This window comes from Pteronotus mesoamericanus, unplaced genomic scaffold (genome assembly GCF_021234165.1).
Source record: "Pteronotus mesoamericanus isolate MK-2021 breed Mesoamerican mustached bat unplaced genomic scaffold, CSHL_Meso_final contig_164, whole genome shotgun sequence".
NCBI lineage: Eukaryota > Metazoa > Chordata > Mammalia > Chiroptera > Mormoopidae > Pteronotus > Pteronotus mesoamericanus.
In genome coordinates this window covers 29,407,143-29,430,144 of record NW_026555065.1, presented here as the reverse complement: position 1 = coordinate 29,430,144, position 23,002 = coordinate 29,407,143, and the positions used below count along the sequence as shown (strand labels likewise).

Genomic DNA, 23,002 nt, shown 5'->3' with positions numbered 1-23,002 from the left:
TTCTCTACATCTCTCTCTCTTTCCCTCTCTCTCTGATTGTATCTAATGACCGTTCTGTTTTGGAAATATGTATTTTCTTTAATGCTGCATATTATATTTTGACTTAAAAAATGTGTAACACAAAAAGCCTTCCCAAACTATCTATACTAAGGATGTGTGTGTGTGTGTGTGTGTGTGTGTGTGTGTGTGTTTTAATTAAGACTTGTACAAACATGTGCTTTCAGTTGGTTGATTTTTTGAAAAAATCAAGTTGTAAACTTTTATTATTTTTTGATGAGTTAAAAAAATGAATTAGAAATTTTACTGTATTCTGTTCTCTTATGTTTTGCTTGTTAAATTTAATTTCTCATTTTCTCTTTTAAGCCAAAGTGGTACACCAACCTTGTGGGATTCCTTAGAAGAGCCTAATATTCGGGATACTAGTGAATTTGAGTATTTATTCTCCAAAGACACAACTCAGCAGAAGAAAAAACCTCTTTCAGAGACCTATGAGAAAAAAAACAAGGTCAAAAAGGTACTGAGTAATTATAATAATCACAGTAATAACATATATATGTGTGTGTGTATCTATATGTCATACATGGGAATTCATTGTCTGTTGCTAGTTTGCTTTCCCTGTTTTCAGAAATGTGTTTTGGAAAGCTTTGAATTACAGATGACAAAGAGGAGCCAATAGTTTGAGAATGTGCGCTTGCTATTTTAGTCATAACACCTGAATTTTCAAACTTTTTCCAGTTTAATCTAGACCTATTTTTTATCCATTAATTCTATTGAAAAAAGTTTGGTTATTTCAATATAATTTAAAAAATTAGATAAAATAAACGAGTCAGTCTTTCAGTGGCACTAGCCACTTTTCAGTTTTACTATGTGGCTAGTAGCTACCGTATAGCACATATGAAAAACATTTCTGTCATTACAAAAAGTTCTATTGGATAGCACTGTCTAAGCATCTGGGATGTGTTGGTAAAAACAAAAACAAAAACGGAAAAAAGACCCTAAGAGTCTTGTCCGCTGGAGCATATTAACAATCAATATTAGAAATAAAAATTAAATCGTGTAATTGTGACTTAAGGCGGGTGAACTTTGGCACGAGAGCAACAGGGCTGCAATTGTAAATAGAGTGTTCAGGATAGTCCTCACCAAGAAAGGTGATTTCTGAGCACAGGTGTGAGGACTTGAAGTCCGATAGTCCCAGTCCTCCCATCAGAGAAAAAGTGTATCCTTGAACAGTCAGATAGATTTGAAGCTGAATCACACCTGTGCCGTGCACTGGCTGTGTGACCTAAGTCATAGTTCTTCCACTCTGTGCCTCAGACCCCTAACCATGACATGAGATGATGCCTGCTTGTATTATTATTCCAAGTAATTATTTTAAGAAGAATATATATATCATGCTCAGTATTGCGCCTGGCACACCGCCGGCCATCAGCAAATGACGGCTGCTATCATTTTGCTACTGTAGCTACCACTGCGGTTACCTCTCTGCCTACGTATTTTGATAAAAGCCTAAATGGTGTTGAGGAAAAAGTAAAGTACTCGGTTCTGCTGTTGGTTTGCCACGTGAGCTTGCAAACGTTGTCTTTCTTCTTTAGATCATATCTTCCCTTTTCTATAAGAAGAGGATTAACAATATCCAGCTGACCCACCAGGATGTTGTGAAATTAAAATCTAAGAGGGGAAAATTTTTTGAAAAGTGTGTGATATAGAGCGATATTATCGTTAGCTCTTCATTCTTAAATTATATAGGTGGATTCATCCACTGGTTCATATCTCAGGGTAACATAGTGATTATGAAATCAGCTGTACCTTCCAGGGGAAAAATGGCAAAAGTCTGAATCCAGTGTTCTGTGAATGAAATAAGACTTTCCCACTGACCTGAATTATGAATGAAAATCATGATTAAAGCTTCTCACCTCTTGAGTCCATTGGAATTGTGTTTTCATGAGAAAAATGTGATCCTAACAATAATTAAATTTCACAATGAAACTTTTAAGAAGACATATTGCATGGGACAATTTGAATTTTTCTACTAGAACAGTTAGTCCTATAATATGGATGGACCTGGAGAACATTGTGCTAGGTGAAATAAGACAGTCAGAGAAAGAAAAATACCATATGATTTCACTCACATGTAGAATCTAATGAACAAATTGAACTAACAAGGAAAATGGGGACAGACTCATAGATGGAGAGCAGGATGTAGGGGCGGGGCGGCGAGGTTGGAGGGAGGGATTAAACAAAAAGGAAAAAGGACTCATGGACACGGACAACAGTGTGGTGATTGCTGGGGGGAGGGGGCTCTAAGGGGACTAAATAGTAATGGGAAAAAATACAATAAAGATTAAATTTTTAAAAAACAATTAGCTCTATGCAAAAAGTCAACTGATATGCTATAAACTGTGTTTCCATGCAGTTCGATTGGTATGTGATGGAAGTAAGTGTTCTCTAAAGGCCAGCTGGCTTTTTAAGTGTCGTCTACAGAAACAGAAGACTTATTTCTATACAAAACACAAAAGAAGAATCTCCATATTCCATACGCTCACTTCAGTTTGCCACTTCCTAGAATCCTCTTCTGCCTAATCAGGAACTCTGCTAAATGCATTCTTACTCATTATCGTATTAAACTTAGTTTTGTTTTCTACTTCTCAGATCTCTGTTACCTCTTCTGTTTCTCTCTTTGGATGCTTGGTAACATGTTGTTTACTCATAAATCTAATTATTTCTGTTTTGGTGAGTGACTATTTTTAAAACATCAAAGCATTTTGTTGTTTATTCTTATTTCTTATCTCATAATTGTTTGCCTATACAACAAAAGATTTTCACAAAGACAGTTAGTACTTGATGTGTTTATTTTGCTTCACTGCCTGAGGAGGAAAATCCCCTTCATTCGAACTCTTTATTTAATCTTTCTGACCAGTGAGGTTGTTGTCACTCCATATAATCTGCACATATGTAGTCTCCCCTTTTGTCTTTAAGTAGAGCCAAGAATGTAGGTCTACTGAGCTTGATGGTTTTGAGGCTTCTTGGAGTTTTAGTGAGCTTTGCAGCCTACCTTAGAGCTGAGATTTTAGGTCTTAAAGAAAATAACAAGCTGAATCAATGCCAGAAAACTCTAAGCCTACCTCCTATACACTTTCTCTCCACGCCTGTGGTCAGATTTCCAGCATCAAGTTGGATCCCCTCGCTCTTCCAAGAGTCAGATGTTTGTTTTCTTTTCTCTTAAAATGAAAATGAAAGTGAATTGTCAAGGTTGTGAGCAGCTGAGGCATTTCAGCATCGGAGGCCAACTTCATCAGCTGAAACGCAGGGTGGCTCCCATACAAGATGACCAGGAGGACCCTTGCCAAATAGGTCTTTATAATGACTGATGTGTAGTATTTGTTGGAGATTAAAATAGCCAGCATTCTGGATCTTGACTGTAGGGGCTTAGGCAGCACTGACACATATATGTGAACATCTCTTAAATGGATCTGGTCTTCATCTCTCTCTGCATACCTCATTCCTGGTTCAGAAATAACCGTCGAGATTCTGCTGAGCTCTGATGCTAGTTTCTAGTTTCATCTTCTATGCTAGCATTTGAAGTTCCCATCAATGGTACTAGTTCAAAGTAAAAAGGTATATATATTTAATATATACCAGTTTAATATATATATAAGTATATATATATTTAAGTGAACTTAAATATGTTATTAAGCTGGGCAGGCATCCTGTTCTATACTAACATTTAGCCTAAAAAATAGAAGGAACCTTCCCAATCATCTAATTCAGTACCTTGATGTGGCACATGAGAAGCTGAGACCTAGAAAGATGAAGTGACTTCTAGGGTCTGCACACTTTTAACTGGGAAGACGTTGGTAATGATGAAGACTTGAGAGGATGTCCAAGAGCCTTGGCATGTTCACCTCCCTTTTATTTAAACTGTAATTTGACACATTGATGATGGTCACAATGTGTATTGGGATGATTGATTTGACATTTATAAATGAGAGTGGCCATTGTTAACATCATCAAAAAATACAGCTACACTTGTGCAAATCCAAAGTATTTCCTTTGTTGTAAAATTATCCAGTTTTCTTTAGGGTCTCCCAATAGGAAGCCAAATCTTTGAATAAAAAGATGTTTTACGTTTAACTCCAACAGCGAAATATGTGGATCTGCAGCTGTTTCCCTTTGGCTCTACCAATATTTTATATATCAGCTATAAATAAATACTAACTATGACAAATTTGTATTGGGTACTCAGGCCTGTGCCAATCTCATCTGTGACACCAGACCACTCTGCCACTACAAACATAACAGTCACCCACTGGAGAGCCAGGATTTAAAACATTGGCTCTTATTGGCACCAACACTTAGTACTGGCTCCTATTTTTCCTCTGTGATAACCTTCAGAGCAAGTGTTTAACTTTCACACACTGGTCCCTTCTCTATAAAATGGGGAATGACAATTCTTTACAGGGTTGTTATGATGGTAAAGTGAAATCGTGGTTATGAAAGTACTTTAAGTATTCTCCAGAACTGTGTATTAATCTCTTAGTTTATGAACTAATATGGAAGCTTTGCAAAGGAATTTTCGAACGTCACTGATTCCCACAAGGTTGTTGAAGGTCTTAAGACATTAGTATGCCCATTCCTGGAAGTATTTGCAAAGGGTAATCTCTACACCATTCCTGTTTTTTCAATATTTATAGAATTTCACAACTTTCTCTAATGACACATACAGACATCCAGTAGTTCACCTCACAGTGGTTTATATAGTCTTTTTGCACTGTAAAATAAGGGATTCCATTGCCAATGTGCCTGTATTTCCAAGGCCTCTCTTTCAGCTGCATTTGTTCCTGGGAAAGATAGGTCAGCATCTTGACAACAAGCCAGAAATCTGCCCTCATTGTCTAAGATTCTTTCTCCTGGTGCCTGTCAGGGAAGTAGCTGCTCTGATAAACTTTCCAGTTGCTTTTTAAACTTGCCCAGCAACTTTCAGAAAATCAGCATGACTTGCCAATATTCTTCTCCTGAAATGTCACAGTCTCACTTGGAATTATAAGTAATCTCTGCTCTTGTTCTCTCCTCTGTAAGATATATAAAGTCATTCCTCTCCCTCTACCTTTTTGATAGATATTTCTTAAGAATAATGAAATAATGGCGTTTCCCTGAGCACGTGGGGTGCGGGTGTGAGTCAGGTGGGGAGGGGTGGTGATGGTTCAGCAGACATTAGTCTGTTGAAACATCCTGGAGCCAAAAGTCATCAGTTGTAATTTGGTCACTTTGGCGCGGATCATAGCTGTAATACTCCAATCCCAGACTTGATGTCTCAGTTTAGTGGGGAGAGGAGAAGGGTGGAAGGAAAACATTGTTTGGAAGCCTGAACATAAATTTATATGGTTTCATAACCTGTTGCCTTCCAAGTTTATATAATTTCAGCTTTTGTGTATAAAGATAATTTCTCCAGCTGCTGCAGAATATCTGCATTATACCCTGCCCCCCCCCCCCGCCAGGAATGAGGATGAATTTGCAATACCCTTTATATTTCTCATGTGTTTGAAAAATGAGCAGGGAAGTTAGGGGTTATCATTTATAGAAATGAGTGAAATAACTTGCCCGTGTGTTGACTGCACCAGTATGTGGCCTTGAAGTCATTAGTGCTATGTCCAGATTCCTTGAGTGATAGCTGGAATGATCAGGGATTTCCTGTTCTTCGGCTTAAAGGCCCCTCACTGGCTAACTCTACCAAAAGCAAATGGGAGCTTTTAGTCCAGACAGGCACCAGTTTACAAAAAATCTGCCTTATAAATTTTATTTGGAAATCAGATGGCCCAAAAAGTTAAGTTGTACTTTTACTTTATTTACTTACTGAAAAAAAAAAGAGGCAGTTAGAACTTGTCAAGTATGGATATCAATGATTCTTTCAGAATGTTGAATCTGAATATTATTCTTGGAGTTCAGCTATGTTTCTCTTGTTGGCTGTTAAACAGTAACTTAATCTGGACTTGCACCTCAAGCCAGTTGCAGTATCATTAGGATCCTCATTACCTGTCCCAAACCACAAGAGGGCACCTTAGAATGCTTAGACATAAAGCTAAATTAGCTTCTTTCCCAGCGCACTGAGAAATGGAACCTACAAGAGAGTAACTGCTCCTCTGCACCCTCTTTAGTCTTGTTAAATCTCTTTATTGTGGACCATGAGGCCAAATTTCACAGCAAATTATCCACGCAAAGTATTGGGAGCCAAATGCATATTAGAAAGGCTTGTAGGTATTAGTAGAATAGAAATCATTAGTAGACAGAGTTCCAGTGCTTAGAATGAATGACTGTAGTATAAAAATTTATGAAGTATTAGACTTAGCCCCTTTGGGACTAATTCTGGAATCACCTTCAGACACACACACACACACACACACACACACACACACACACACACACACACACACACACACACACCCCCCCCCCCACACACACACACACACACGCAGCTTTTTAAGTCTTCCAGATTTAAAGGGATTGAAGATGTATTTCGACACAGATTCGGGGTTATCTAATTAGGAAACAAAGATGAATGATTGGATGTTACAAGATAGTCTGTGAGAGAACCATTATAAATATTTGTATTTTTAAAAAGTACTCCTAGTTGAGCAAAATTTTGAAGTCTTGCCTGTATTTTCCTGGACCTCATTCACTGATGCTTAATACAGGCCCTTTTCTAAGACTAGGACACAGGCTGGTGCTAGGCAGCGGCTGAGGGTGAGTGCTGATGCTGGCACCTTGGTCATGGCAGTGACTCCTCCAGTCTCCTCTCTTGTTCTACCGTTTAGGTATGTGAGAAGATAACACGAATAGGCAAAGATCTTGCCCTGGCAAGGTAGCTTAGTTGGTTGGAGCATCATCCCCTGTATCAAAAAGGTTGCACGTTCAATTCCTGGTCGGAACATATATGGGAGGCAACCAATTGAGTTTCCTTTCTCTCTCTCTGTCAAATCAAATCAATATATAATTGTATACCACATTATACCATATACACAATATTATACCATATAATTATATAAATACCTATATGTAATGGTGTGTGTGTATATATATTAGGTGTACATATATTAGTTATGTATATATGTGTATGTGTATATATATAATTATATGGTATATCCATCCATCCATCCTCAGGTGAGGATTTAAAAAAAACAAACAAGACTAGGCAAAGATCTTCTTTATGTATTTAAGTCACAAACCCAGGTCACATGGATGCTTTCTCAACTGAACTCATAAATGTTTTGCAAAGTAAACACAAAGGTCAGAACAGCCCTGTGCACACACATGTTCTCAGAGATACATGATTAATATGAACAGAGAGAAGTCTTAATAACCTTGAAATATGTAGTATCTTTTGAGTGACGATTTCAATAGTAATAATAATAATAGTTAATGCTAGGTAAGTGGTTTTTGGTTAAGTGCTTGGCATGTAGTAACATTTAATTCTCACAAGAACCCAGTAAGATGGTTACTATTACTATTGCCATTTCGTAGGTGAGGAAGCTGGGACCAGGAAGGCTGTATAACTTACCCAGCCTCACACGGCTCTTAAGTGGTAAGGAAATGAATCCAGCAACAACCCCAGAGCTTGTGCTCTGAGTTACCTGACACATGGGATTTTGATCTGAATTTAACTACAAGTCCTGATTTTAAATTCACCTGGAGAAGTCTGAATTTTCTTCTCTGGTCATTGTTTAGCAACAGAAGCATACTGTCAGTAGACCTGGTTTCTACATCTGGCTCTGACTGTAACCAATTATTGAATCTTGAGCAAGTCCCTTAAATTTTCTGGGTCTCGGGCCTCATATGTGTCAAAAGATGAGAACTTTAATTAGATGAATCCCAACGGTCTGGTCACTACTTCCACTTGACAACTGGGGACACTTAAGGCCCGCCAACTTTTGTGTTACTTATTAGAGGGGAGATGGACAGGGGCTTCACGAGTGAACCAGCGTTGCAGCACTCACATCCAGGCACAGTCTGATAGTGCAGCTGCCTGACGCCATCAGCATCATATCGTAGGGGTCATCAGTATGAAGGACCTCAGGGAACGACCATTAGGATTTAGTAACCCCTCAGTCTTAAGAGACATGAGTGTATTGGAGAATTATTTTAAAATAAACCACGTGTCTTTATGTGCTGGGGTACAAAAGGACTGGAAATATGATGGGGAAAAAGACAATGGAAAGGTGCCAGAGGCTTTGTCTGGAAAGTAACTAGTAGTTAGCGGTCGTTGTATGTCCAGTCACGTAACCTTTCTGGCCTTAGTTTTTGTAACTGTCATGGCATCTCAATGGATGTTTTTAAAGATGCTTTCCAGGTGCAGCGTATCAGAGCACATCTGTACGTGGACACCTTCACACATACACTTTAAAACTGAGTGTATACAAGTGTGTAAATAGAATAAAACTGTGAAGCTGGAGCTTACTTCATCAGTGAATAACATGGGATTTACTCCAAACCAGCCTCACAACCAGAGCGTTTCTTCTTTCAAAGATGCAAAATTTCCCTTCTCATACTTGTCCCTACTTAACAAAAAATGCATTTGGTGGCAGCAGCCATTGGTTGAGCTGGCTTGTGGGGCGCTTTACCATCTTCCCTTCCGTCTCTCAATTTTCAGGGTCCAGAGGCCAAACTAAGAGTTCAGGTTCCATTAGACAATGTCCACGTGTTTCTTAGGACAGTCTGGCTTGACTGCAGTACTATGGCCACACTTTCAATTTTTGATAACATACCTTGTGGCCCAGAGCTTGATTTCATTCGGGCCTGAACTGATTTCTCTCCAGCTGAGGCTAATTTGCATGGCTGTAAACACGGGCTGTACAAAGCTCACCAACTGTGATAAAAGCAAAGGAAACCTGAGACCACTGGAAACTCAAAAATCCGCCTTCAGTATCTGAGCCTGACTCTGAGTCACGCCTCAGCCCAGGAGGCTGCCAGCGTGCAGCAGCTAAAGAAATGTTATTCTGATTGATCTGATTAGGGCAGCAAGGTTAGCCATGGTCAATTTACAGAGACAGTATGAGAAGAAATCATGTGTGTAGCCATGTTATGGGTCAGCGAGGCCCCTGCCAGAAGTTATGAAAAGCCACAGCTCTGCCAGGACCATTATCAGATCTCCTCAGTGGGGTACAAATGGGATTGGAGGGTTAGGGGCCCCTCCAGTGGAATGAATGACAAAAGGGTTGGGCTGGGAAGAGTTAGTGAATCATGCTTCCAGCTGGATTCCTGAGCTGCCAAGCCCCTTCCATGTGAGCGAGAGTGCCCTGGGAGCTCCCCGGGACACGGCAAGTATTGTCCTTAGCTCCTTGCAATGGAAAGGAGAGGATGGAGAGGCTCGTTTGAAAAGGACATGAGGCTCTAGATTGACCCACAGAAAGCAGCCAGATGGAACCTATTGGGCATTTTGATCCCTTCCTTCACCAAAAGACTGGTTTAATTGGGATCTGGCTCCAGGCCCTGGTTGCTAAATAACTCGAGTTTTAGTGTTTTCATTTTCATTAATTAACTTTTATGCTAGGTACCTTATTAGTCACATTAGGCATTTTGCATGTGCAAAATATCCTAGGAGGTGAGAAGGGGTCTTTAAAAATAGTATAGAGCTGCAAGTACCAGGGGGTTAATTCATGACCTAATTATCACATCACTTTTTACTCTCTTGTAGATTCTCTTGTACAACTTCCTTAGTTTACACCAAGCACAAAAACTTTTAAACTTTGTTTTCTAATGGTTATTGCATTCATATTGATGCTGAAGATTGTTGGATCCTCCACTCTGGGTGTGGTTCTCTTCTTCCGTGTCCAATTCAGGAACATAAATGTTACTTACGACACTGGGATAAGGTACATTAATTAACAAAGAAAGATTTATTTAAGATGAAGCCAACTGAAAGCCCCGTTGCTTAAGCTCGGGCTCATTATAAATAGTTCACTCTGTACTGCATTCATCTTACTAATGGAAAAAATGAGCCAGTGAGAGTGTTGATTAGAGAAGAATGTGATTCAGAATGTAGCAGCAAGATGCCTAAAGCATATGATGTTTGGAATGATTTAGTAAGACACTGGAGAAGCTGGACCATGTGATGCTTTTGTTGCATGTTACGTATACTCTTCGGGTGTGGAGATATCTGAACAACTCAGCCCTGTAGGTCACAGCCATTCTGTTGCCACCAGAGAAAGCGATGAGCCCCTGAGGCTGAAGGTACACAGAGAAGAGGATAGGACTCAGACTAGCACAGGGAGTTCATGCCTATCAAGTAACATCGTGGTGTTTCCCTCATAGCCAGGAAGTCAGTGATGAGGCCGCGGGGGAGGCCTGAGCTCCAGGTGTGTGGCCGACCAGCTGCTTTTTCCAGAATGCCTCATGCACTGAGAGCCACAGCTAGTCTCAGCATGGAAGGTGGTAGTACTGTGGTTCAATAGCAGTTTCTGGAAACCAATTTCTGGAAAGACCTTTGTCATCACTCTATCCATGGGACAAGTCCCTCCCTCTCTCTAAGACTCCTCTTTACAGTTCTGTCATCTACAAAGTGAGAATAATAACAGTACCCACTTGAAAGGGTGATTATGAGGAGTAAAATGATCTGTGTGAAGTGTTTAGCTTTGTGTGTGACACAGACGTTTGCTGCTGCCACCATACTGTCACCACTGTCATCAGTACCACCAGCAGCAGGAAGGAATAAGACTAGGGAAGAATCCTCGTGTCACCTTTAATGGAGAACAGAGGTTGAGTTCCAACCAGAAGCCTCATTTCTCAATTCAGTGGTCGCTCCTGGGCCCCCGGGCCCCCGGAGAGCTACCTGAGCTTTGTTTTAGCCTGTCATTTCTCTGTGTGTGTCACTTAGACACAACTATGTAATTAAAGCAAATGAATTTAATCTGGATGCTCAGAGATGAATGTCCTCAAGGCATGCCAAATGAAAACCATGCAAGAGAGCAAAAAGATAATGAAATTTGTTTCCCCTTTCTAGCGCTTTTTAAATCTTGCTTCCTTGGTAATCTGTGTGGTACAATATTAAGTGCACTCGCTTTTAGCAGGCAACATATGTAAGATGGCCTCCTAAGTCCTTTTAGAATATGAAAGGCTGTAAATAAGTAAATATATACATGTTTAGAATGGGTGATTTAGGTGATGATGAAACCCTTTAGGTTGGTGTTTATATTAACAACAAAATAGACTGAACTAACTATTCTACTTTATTAATTTTTGTCAACATAATATTACATGGAAATACATAATTTAAAAGTCAATTAGTATTAAAAAGACTTAAGAAAAAGCAAAGGTTCTGCAAATCTCAACAGATTTCAAAGAATTTTTTATACAGACCACATCCTCTGATCAAAATGAAATTAAGTTAGAAATCATAATAACAAAAGTACAACATAAATATGTCCATAACAAAAACCTCTTTGCCTTTTAAAGTTTATATTTATACCTGTAAGTAACTCATGGGTCAAGAAAGAAATTATGATGGGATTCAGAAAACACTTATACGAAAACAATACTGGTTATCAAGACTCATAGGATAGAGCCAAAATGTATGGTTATAAGTGATTATATTAGAAAAGCAAAAGGTCAAAGATAAATTAAGCTTCTAAAATTAATAGCTAGAAAAAGAAAAGTAAACCAAAGAAATTACAGGGAAATATTAGGTTGCAAAGCAAGAAAAGTCATTCCTTTACACCTGTAGGTCAAATGTGATCAACTATTTATAATTTCATATGGCTCAACCTAATATATTTTAAAAGATTAGGATGAAAATTTTTAAAAAAATCATATACAGTAGAGAAGCTTAACAAAGTCAAAAGTTTGTTCTTTGAAAACAATAATAAAATTTACAAATTTTCAGCAAGATTGAGCAAAACAAGCATAATTATGTTAGGAAAATAAAGGTGAATTTGACTACTATGAATACCATGAGCAAATTTTTATAAAGAAATGCAAACCACATGAAATAACTTCCTAGAAAAAGATAAATTACCAAAACAGAGTCAGGAAGATATAGAACAGCTAAGTGTCCTATAAATATTAAGGAAATTGCATCAGTAATTTGAAATCTTCCTGCAAAGAAAGTACCAGGCCTAGACGGTTTTATTATACTGAACATTTCCTCCTTATACAAAATGCTTTACAGACTAGAAAATGATGTTACACTCCAAGTTGGTATATAGACGAGGACAGGAAATAAAAGAGAGATTACAGGCCAGTTTCCCTCATATAGGTGGGAAGATCCTAAACAGTGTATTAGTGGACAGAATCCATAAATATATTTTTAAAAAATTACTGTATTGAAAGCATTAAAGTAAATCTAAATAAAAAGAGAAAGATATTCTCTTTGTGAATAGGAAAATCAATTATTATAAAGATGTAAATTAAACCCAAACTGATTTCTAGTTTTAAAGTAATTCCAATCAAAATATATATATGATTATTTGGAATTTGACAAACTTACTCTAAAAATACATATGGAAGAGCAAAGCTTAAAAGATAATCTTACAAAAGCAACCTTAAATGTGATGTTTAGTAAAATAATAAGAATAATAATAATCAAGTCATGAAAGAATGATTCCATTGGTCTGAAGCTAAAACAGGAAAGCCAAAGAAGTTTATGGAATCTTATGTTTGTGGCAAGACTGTTTTTCTAAAGCAAGGGAGTGATAAACATAAAATTCAGAAAAATAAAAAGCTTTAAAAAAAAAAAACCAGATAGGAGACTTATTCTACAACCTAGTAATAAAAATTAAATTTAAAAAAATTAAATTACTTAAAAAAATTAAGTGATAAAAATTAAAAAATTAAATAGTAATAAAAATTAAAGGTAGTAAGGTAGCTATAGTATGGTAATGATTGGCATAGAATAAAATAAAACAAATATCAATGTAAGGAACTGAGGGTTCAGAAGCAGATCCATGCGTATCAGAAGCTAATATATGACAAACGTAGTATCTCAGATCAGTGGGGAAATTTAACTATTAAAAATATTTTAAAAATCAATGTATATGTGGCCAAAAGGAAAGAAAATAGATCCCTCCCTCCCATCATGAATAAAAATTAATTCCCGGTACATCAAGCACATGAATGAGAAAGGAAAAAGTTAATAGTTTTTAAAAAAAGAATGTAGGAACATATCTTTTAACCTCACTTGGAAAAGACACAAAAGGCATAAGTAAAATAACAAATATGTACATTAAAATAAAATTACATTAAAAAATTTTAAAAACTTTTGCTCATCAAAAGATAACACAAAGAGTATGAAAAGATAAGCCACAAGCTTGGAGAAGACATTTGTAATCATAAATAACCGGAAAAGAATTCCTATCCAAAACGTAGGTAGCCTTCTTTCCAATCCATAAGAAAATGATCACCTTCTAATAGAAAGATGGGCAAAAGATATGAACAGGCTTGTTATGGAATGAATGGTCAGTAAACATGGAAGTATAGTAATCAGCAACTAGGAAAAGCAGAGATGCCATTTCAGTCTCACCACCTTGGCAAAAATTAAAAAGTATAACTGAAATATTGAGAGGGTGTCAAGCAGTAGGAACTCTCATTGCTGCTGATGGGAAGGTCAGTTATTCCATATACTTGGAAAATAGTTTAGCTCAATCTACCTCATGTGAACATGTATACACTGTCTGTTCAAACTTTTGCACATTCATACAAAAGGTCCGTATAAGAATGTTTGTGAAAAGCTTTGTGTATAATACAAAAATCTTCCCATCATCATTTGAGTGGATAAATGGACTGAGGTAAAAACCACACAATAAATAAAATACTATACACCTTAGAAAAGGAATCATCTGTGGCCACATGCATTTACATTAATGCTTCATCGACTTCATATTCAGTTAAAAAAAGTCACAAAAGAATGCGACCAGTGGTCTGAAGATCAAAAACACAAAAAACTAAATAAGTTTATGGAATCATACATTTGTGACCTAACTATATTTTTTAAATGTAAAGTAATAATAAACCAAAAAATCAGAAGAATGGTTTCTTTGGAGGAAAATTGAAGAGGAAGGTAGCCTTCAAAGGCATCAGTAGTTCTCACTTTCTTAAAGGATGTATGAGTACATGGTTTGTTTTTGACATCCTTTAAATTATGCATAGATGTACATATACTATTACTTTGATATTTCACAGCTTTCACAAGTAAAAAAAATTCTGTGTTGCCCCCCTCCCACTCCCACCTTGACCCCCAGAGGCACCAGTTGTCAGCACTCTCAGCTGTCTCCCTTTTATGTTTCTGCTCTCTATTGCTTCTACAATTTTAGACAGTTACTATGGAATTCCTATTTTGGCAGAGAAGGATTTTTGTATTTCAGAATTATATTTCAACTTAGAAAAGCTCAATTTACTTTTTAAAAAAGAATACAATTAATTTTCTGAGCCTCTAAATTATAGTTTCTTTACATTTTCTTGTGCTTACTACTTTCTTTCTGTTTCTTCTCCCAAGTTCCTTTTTTTAAAAAATTTTTTTTTGTTTTGACCTTTGTATTTTATGTTAGAGGATTTCTTCAAATAGTTGGTGATCCTTGGCTGCTATTTTATGTATAAGATTGGGGTGTGATAAACCTGGATAGAAAGCTCAGTGTGAATGGACAGGGTTTGCCTAGAGCTGGATCTCATCATGAGGCAAACAGTAACAGGCCAGCCACTTCATTGACACCAGCCCCCGCCAATGCTAGGATCTGTTTGTCCTTGCTCTTAGACTGGTCCATTTTCCAGATGGAATTTCTCCAGGCACCTGACTGGGAGCTGGGGAGTGGGGTGTCATCCTGACTTGAAAGTATTCTGAGAGAGGGGCTTAGAAAGGATGTGGAATTTTGATAATTACATCTTCCTAGCACAAGACCTCAACTCCACCCATGGTGAGCCTGATGTCCACGAGTCCCGAGTCTGTCTGGTTGATTTTCTCTAGAAACTATACTTCCTGATCATGATAGGTAGGATTATACACCTGCCACCTAATTGCACCATAGACTAACTTTTAAATAATCCCCGTTTATTTAGCTACTGTGTCACCCTTGCCTTCCCCAGCACATGAGGCCTCTAATGTGTACATGTCCAATGTTCTGCCTTCCTCTGCAGACAATTAGGTTTGTCCTTTCATCACTTTGCATGAAACATACTATCCTTCCAACTACTCTGCCTTCATACTTTCTGTTTTGAAATGTAAGGAGTCTAGTAGTTCACTAAAGATAGATTGTGTGTTTCTGATCCTCAGCCTTATAATTTGGGTTGATTTTATTGGAGAAAAAGAAATGAAGACGCCTTTACTCAGCGAGCCTAAAACACAAAGGCACTTTGCTTTTCACATCTTAGAGGCTATTGCCTTGTTGCAACTTGATTGATTAGGTGTGTGCATCCTTGCTGGAATGAGATGTATTTTGAGATTAAAGGACACAAGTAGTCAGGCACCTGAGTGGCTCTGGGCAAATTTCCTACAGTGTGTTTGTAGCACTCGTACTATCAGTAGGTGGCTCACCCATATGAGAGAACCTCCGGGCACACATATTCATGATTGCAGTCAGGATGAGCAAAGGGGCTCGCTCACTCTTCATGGGTGATGTTGAGTAAGTATTTTGGAGCACTGTTACTCCATTCACATGGATGACTTAAGTACAGAATGTAACGTGTGCTGACTTTCCGTGATGGATGTGCTGTGAGAGTAAGGAGGGTGATAAAGACTAATTATAGGGGAAATGTGCTGAGTTATAGACCCTAAGCCGTAACAGAATCTTGTAGCAATTTAAAAATATGTATGCATAGTGCTCTTTCATCTTTCCTTTCTTCCTAACATTTCCTGGAATCGTCGTTTTATGTTTATGGAAGGAACTCAGTGAGTCTACCAGAGCAGTGTGTTACTTATGTCAACTGTTGTTAGCCAGAAAGTTAACAGAGTAGAATGACTTAGGTTATAAATAGTGCACGTTACAGCAATGGCTGCAAAGTGAGACTGTGTGAGGTTGTTCTAGGTGAAGTATGTCCGTAAAAGGAAACAGTAAAGCAGCCTCAGGTATCTTTAGAGAAGGAAGTGTTTCTCTTTGAGATTTGTCACAGACTTTGCCATCCAGTGGCCTGAGGCCCTGAAGCTAGGAGTGCCCACTGTCCCAAGCTCTTCACCTTCTAAGCAAAAGTGGGAAAGAGCCAGGTAATTTGCATCATGATATGCTCTAAATCAAAGGCCATCCATCATTTCTGATATCTTGAATGCAATGATTATCATATCAAAGACATGCGATGACATTGAAGATAATAACTTTTCTGTTGTCCATTATCTCTAAACAGCTTGGAGTAATTATTAGCATGTGTTCTTTCCAAAAGCCTAACACTAAAGTTTGGAGAGAAAAGCCCTATTTGAGCCACCAAGAATATATACAAGATTGGGTTCAGTGTCTTAACAGTACATGAGAAATTATATAAATAAGACAGGCAGTCCAAAGGTCTTATAAACTTTATTATTTAGAATCCTTAGAAGGGCAATATGGTTATCTGTGTACCTGGATTTGGCCTTCTATGAGAAAGCCAACCTGCTCAACTGAGCATAGAGCTTTAAGAGAAGACTCTGTGGAGATTGATAGAGAAAGGGAAACATTTTCAGCTAGTTAGCCAAAAAGACTTTGGGAGTCAGGGATTATAGAAACATACATGCATATATATTAGGCATTGTGCTAAGTGACAGTGAAAGTAAACAAAATAATACATACATTGGTGATCACTTGACTACTCAAAGTATGGCCTACAGACCAAAAGGAAAAGTACCAGCTGATAGCTTTTTAGCCATACAAGAATCTCAGACCTTGTATTAATTTTTGAGGGCCATCTCAACAAACTGGGCAAGTAAAAATAACAGAGGTGTATTACCTCACAGTTCTGTAGACTGAAAATCTGAAATCAAGCTATTGGTAGAGGCATGCTCCCTATGAAACTGGTAGGGGAATCCTTCTCTTCCTATCTTCTTGTGGCTTGCTGGCCACCTCTGGCATTCCTTGATATGCAGCCACATAACTCCAGTCTCTGCCTTCATCATCACTTGGCACTCTTCCTCCATGTCTCTGTCTTCACATGGCCATCTTGTTATAAGGACACCAGTCATATTGGATGAGGGGCCACCTACTCCAGTATGACCTCTTCTTAACTAATTACATTTGCAATGACCCTATTTCCAAATAAAGTCACATTCTGAGGTCCCAGAGGTGAGGACTTCAACATAGCTTTTTTAGAGGAAATATAATTCAATCCAAAACAGCTCCCATCCTATTCTTAGTGAATGAGAACCTGTATTTTTAATGAGGTCATTTGTAATTTGCATACACAGGAAACTTCTAGAGGACATCCCACAAATTCTTGATTGCCTTATACTATATTAGGCAACTTTCTAGTACCTCTACCAAACTTTTCTGAGAGCTTTGCCTATGATATGCCGATGTATGTAGGGTAAAGATGTTTCCCGTGCAATTTAGGAATGATCAAGAGAAAGCTTTCACTTTGCTCCTCAATGCTAGGTACAGTAGGGTGAGAAGGGAAGTGAAGAAACATTCACTCTGCCAGTCACTGGCAGCCATGCAGATTGATTGTTGGAACAGGAGGAATGGAAAGTGGAATTGTAATACAGAAATTCAAAACAAACCAAAAAGCAGTAAATCATGACTCAGACATCCTGTGGCATCATACCTATGATATATCTTGAGTGGTGAGCCTCTGAACTCTAATCCCTCCTGAAACAGAGAATAAATAAATTATGTACCCTGCTGTTAAAAGTTGAGTTACATACACGGAATGAGCTCTGGCCTTAGAGTTGAACCATGATAGCTGGAGGCCACCTGAATGTACAGAATTGAAGTTTTCTGGGTTATCCTGATTGGATTAACTTCTGTCCCAAAGAGAGGTCCTAGTTTCTCTCATTTCCTTAGCATTCACACCATCCATTCGAAAAGCAGAGCCTTGGACAGTTTGGCCTGGGTTTTGTTTTTGTTTTTATGTCTTACCATAAGTCGGATCTCTCATAGTTCTTCTGTTTCCCTTTTTGTTTTCTTTCTGCTATGTAGCCCTCTATCCAGTTGCTTCTCACCAAGTAAATTGCCAGTGGTTTAGAAATGTTTCCTGATTGTTACAGGCAAGCACTCTTTAAGGGATCTTGAGCGCTAAGAAATAGCTGGATGACATTTTTCACCTGAACCTTTATGCGATGGGAACTTTGGCCTTGTCTGAAGACAGGGGCAATAAATGCATAGGTCATATTCTCTCCTAGGTCTCTTGTCAGTGAGAAAACACGTGTGATTTTGTTTTGGAGTTTGTTTCATACATAACATAAAAACTCTAAGCCCCTCAGAATTATCTCATATTCGCACTCCCCTTCGTTCCGCGGTACCCTCTACCCCTGCCCAGCCACAGCCTTCACCTGCTCTGGCCTTCTCTCCATTTACTTTCTGTACAGAATCCACTAGCCTGAAAACCTATAAAAGGGTTTTTGTGTCTCATCTGTAAGGGGATGGGATGCCAAATATGTTCTCAGACGCAGGACAGGGTGACAATTTGCCTTTTCACATTTCTTGGTGAAGAGCCTAAATCCTTAAAGTAAACTTCATATGAGCAATTTTATGTGTCCCCAAAAATAAGGCCATGGAAGAGATTCAGACCTAACAGTTTGACAGAACAGTGAAGCTTAGTTCACCTTGACACATTTAGCAGGACAGATAATCAGGCTGCGTGTGGAAAGCTTATTTTAACGGCATTATTCAGGCCGTCAACAGGGCCACTACCCAGAAGCATACCCAGCCACGATGGCCATCAGCAGCGAGGACTTGTTTGTACCAAGTCAGGTGACATCTCATAATACGGCACCGTGGAGCCGGCCAGCCAGCGTCTCTGGGCGTGGTGCCGAGGAATGGCTGGGGCAGGACACGGGAAGGGAACAAGGAAGCTGAGTCAGCACTGATTTTCCTGAGCACCTGCCAAAAAGTAATTGCATGTTTCCAAGGAGAGATAGCAAGATGACTGCCAACTCCGGTCCTGCCATCGCCTCCAGCTGGCCCTTGCTCCTGGGACTGGCTGGGAGCAGTCGTTGCTTATCTCTAGTCACTGCTACACTAGGAATGGCAGGAAGGGCACAGGAATAGCCACAGCTCTGAGGTGGGATTGTGTCCATTGCTTCCTCTAGATTTATATATATATACATGGCCTGCATCTAAGGGCTGCCATGCCTCATGGCCTTGTATCATCTTGTGTGATACAAGATGATATTTCCTTTCTTTGGTGAATTCTCACTCTATTTTCCAAACTAGACTTTTATTACTTACAAAGTAAGAATTTACAATTCGGTAGTCTATGGATGGGTGACAATTAAATGGGAGTAAAATTAAACCTACATGCCCCCTTGACATACCATGTCTCATCCCCAGAAGATACTGCTCTCTCATCCAGCCAAAGTCACATCCCATACTAATTTATATTTATGATTTGGAGGTATCCAGGGTAAATTATCATCTTGATCATCAGAGCTGGTAGTCCCTAGGATGGGTGCAGCAAAGTCGACATCTCCTCTCTAACAGGATTTTACCTGCCTTCCGGCCTAGCCCACAGAATGTCTTCTAGATAAATGCCACAGTCATTATGCGAGCACCTTAATCCCTTTGCAAACCAGTGACCTAGAAAGGCAAAGGATCACTGCTAATAAGACAGGCTGACTTGTCATCAGCAGCGCATGTGCTTTAATCCAGCCTCTTAAAGTCTGTAGTTTTGCCAAGTAGTGGCATTCAGTGAGTGTTGATATGAAGTATAAGCAAAGGATAGTGCCAGTCTGAAGGTACAAAAATAGAAATAGTGTTTTTTAGAACTTTCTTTTGGAGAGTCAGATTGTCTGCTTTCTGTATATTTTCCACTGTGGGGTAAAATCTCCCTGAGAGAGGCAAACAATCTACTCATTTGTTCTCTATAGTTGAAAATGTTCTGCATTTAGATATTTGAGGTATCTGCTCGTGTGTGTGAATTCTTTATTTGTTTTTGGTGGGGGAGGGTATTTGGGCAGAAAAGGGAGCAATATGCCCTTATTTGCCTGCAGTGGCCAGGAGAAGTTCGTTGCTGATAATACATGTTGCTGTATTTAAGAGGACCTGGTGCCTAGTTTCCAGGCTCTATGATAAAACCGACTTCGTTGGAGATGGAAACCCTGTGACTGAAACTGAGAAAATTCACGTGTGAGGACTAAGCCAAAGAACAGATAGGCTCAAATGTGTCTGGTGTCCATTGAAGGTGTAGGCATAGAAATGATCTTCACTTTCTGGTGGGGAAGGCTCGCTGGAAGAAGGTGGCTTCTGTGAGTATCTTAATTTTGTAGCGGTGCCTGACTCACTCAGCTGAGCACACTTCCAGCATTCATGGTCTATTCAGACCGTTTATTTTTATTTTTACTTCTGGCCATGTCTCCCAAGCTCAGGCAGAGAGCTGAACGTATATATGGATTTTATGTAGATGTGAAAGTCCCACTGGACCTGGCAGGAATTCTTCCTCAGTCTGCCTGGCAAGACTTTTCTAGCTGAGTAGTCAGGGTGTGGTTTTTCCAGCGTAGAAAATCTTTCTTCCCATTTCTGTCTTAATTCTTATTCAAAGAGGCAGGTTTTTCTAAAAACCCACACATGTAAGAAATAATAATAATTTGGGTACCCTGGCTCAAGGTGCGGGCCCAGACAGTGTGGGGCGCGGGCCTGTCTTCCCCGCTCTGGAAGGCATTGTGAGAGCTCCTTGGGCGATGTAATAGTACGCATGTGTGACGCCCTAATCCTAGCATGTGGCGGGGGTCTGGAAAGGCTTGGCCTTAAACTAGGCATGTCTAATAGGGTTTAATGCAACCTGTGAATTTGCCCCGGCACAAGGTCACCTTGTAGGTCAGTGGAATGCTGCACAAATTGCATTCTGCTCCAGACTGTAATTATACCTAGGAGAAGGCCATGTGCTGCCAAGTTCAGCCTACTCCAGATAGGACCAAGATAAACCGAGAGCTTACTAACGCTTCTGAGAAACTAATTTTTAAGGATTTGATATAAAGCATCTCTTGTTAAAGAAAAAAAATGATGGTCTTGAGGTTTATGAGGGAGCTTTGTGTTGGAGATGGTGAGTCCAGCTATTGTCTGCCTTCCCAGAGAGCAGAAAAAAACTGAAATGGAGGCAGGAGGAATTTGAATCAGACAAAATAAAATGCTTTGGTGCCAAAAGTTACTTAATACTAGAAAATGATTTTGAGGATTAAACAAATCACGTAATATGTACATGAGGACAAAGAAGAATAAAAATGGGTATTGGGAGTAGTCATAGGATAAGAATAGCATGGAAAGTTTAAGTTGTGTTGACAATTAGCTGAGGTAGGATTCTGGGGTTTTTTTGTTCGGTGATAGAAATCTATATGTGCTCTCTATATGTGTTCCTTGTATGAAATGTAACTGTAGAAATTTTTAAATTTAAATGCGTGAACATTCTTCTCAAGTAAAGTCCATCCATAAGTATCTGGGCTTCTGGACCAACCCAGGGGCAGAAGGATAAGTTAGGCAACATTTGTAGGTTTCTTCAATGCTAAGGGTTAAGTGATTCCAAAATCCCCTTCAACCAGAGTACACACTGGGTAAGCACTTTTGTAAGTACTCATACTCTTCCATAAGTGTTTTCTGAAGTATCTTCCTTGAATAGCCTGAAGTGGGGCTTTTTATCCCAGAACCACATGGAAGGAAGTCATGTTGGGAGCTTCAAGGAAACCCATTCATTTGAAGTGCATATTATGAAGCTGTGGAGTAATAAAGTCAGGGCTCCTATCAATGTCCAGTAGACAAATGTGGTGGACCGGCCTCAATGCCTTCCACAGTGGGAAAGCCCCTACTGCCGCTGGTCTCCGTGGTAGAAGAACCCTCACCCTGGCAGCCATGCAGAACAGATAGAGCCCTTTGCATGTGAATAACCAGGATATGAATTACACAGTCGTTTGGGGTTCATGTTCTGCAGAATTTATCTTTCGACCTCTTTTGTGGAGAGGTTTTCTGAAGGTGAGACCTGGACTTTTTGTTTCAGGAAAAAGGCACTGAATGTAACACTGTGGGGAATGTTTCAGGTTATCAGGGGAAGACTGTGCCTGAAACAGCCATCTTATTCGTAACCCCACCTTTCAATGAGTCCTGGAATTTTGGGGGATCATATAGCTAAGAATAATTAGAAACTTTTTGTGTTAGCCAATCCCTGTAAATAACTCCCTTCTATCAGATTTATTTATGTTTCCCTTGCAACTAATCTTTGAGCTCCCATTGAATGAGGATGTATACACATACTCATATATATTCATATACATGTATACATATATATTATTATTTTTAATCTTTGCATCCCTCACAGTACACTAACATAGGAGCCCACATCTGGTGAATGCTGTTGAATTGGACTGACTGCATTTCAGCATTGATGTCATGATGAGTCAGTGCAGGGCTAGAAATCGGAGGCTGATCTCCTGACTTTTCTCTTCATAACCTGTCCTCAGACTATGATGCCAGTCACTTTCCAAAGCTGGCCAAGGGGCCCTGGCAGGTCCGCACGCTAAAGCTGGAAGCCAGAGGGAAGGCCCATTGTTTTATAGCTGTGTTCCTCAGTTGTATTTGTATCCCTTGTTAGATTGCCGGGAGCCTTTGACTTGGGCCAGACAATGTTTAAAAATGGTTAATATAGCACCAGAAAAAAACACCAAAATGCTGAAAGAATAGGCTGGTGCTGATTAATTAAATTTTTAAATTAATAAATAGTTTGATATAACTTTTCTATTTAAAATACTGTGGTTATTTTTTTTAATGTATTAGTTAATTTTCATCCTATAAAAAGGCCAGGCTGTTACATATCAGATAATCTCAGGCAACATAGAATTCCACAAATTTTTCAGATAATCATTATGATAACCAGTCCACACTGTTGAGTAATGTGGATATAGAAGATACAGGTGATTGAGTTTGAC

The 23,002-nt window shown here is 39.0% G+C and overlaps 1 protein-coding gene across 1 annotated transcript in view; it reads left to right on the top strand.

Annotated features, from left to right (window-relative positions):
* The window catches only part of FMN1 (formin 1), a 342,380-nt gene that overhangs the window by 173,096 nt on the left and 146,282 nt on the right, over nucleotides 1-23,002 (top strand). Inside the window, exon 6 of the mRNA XM_054565622.1 lies at nucleotides 364-514. Within this exon, the coding sequence (XP_054421597.1) occupies nucleotides 364-514 (151 nt within the window). The remainder of the gene's footprint in view (nucleotides 1-363; nucleotides 515-23,002) is intronic.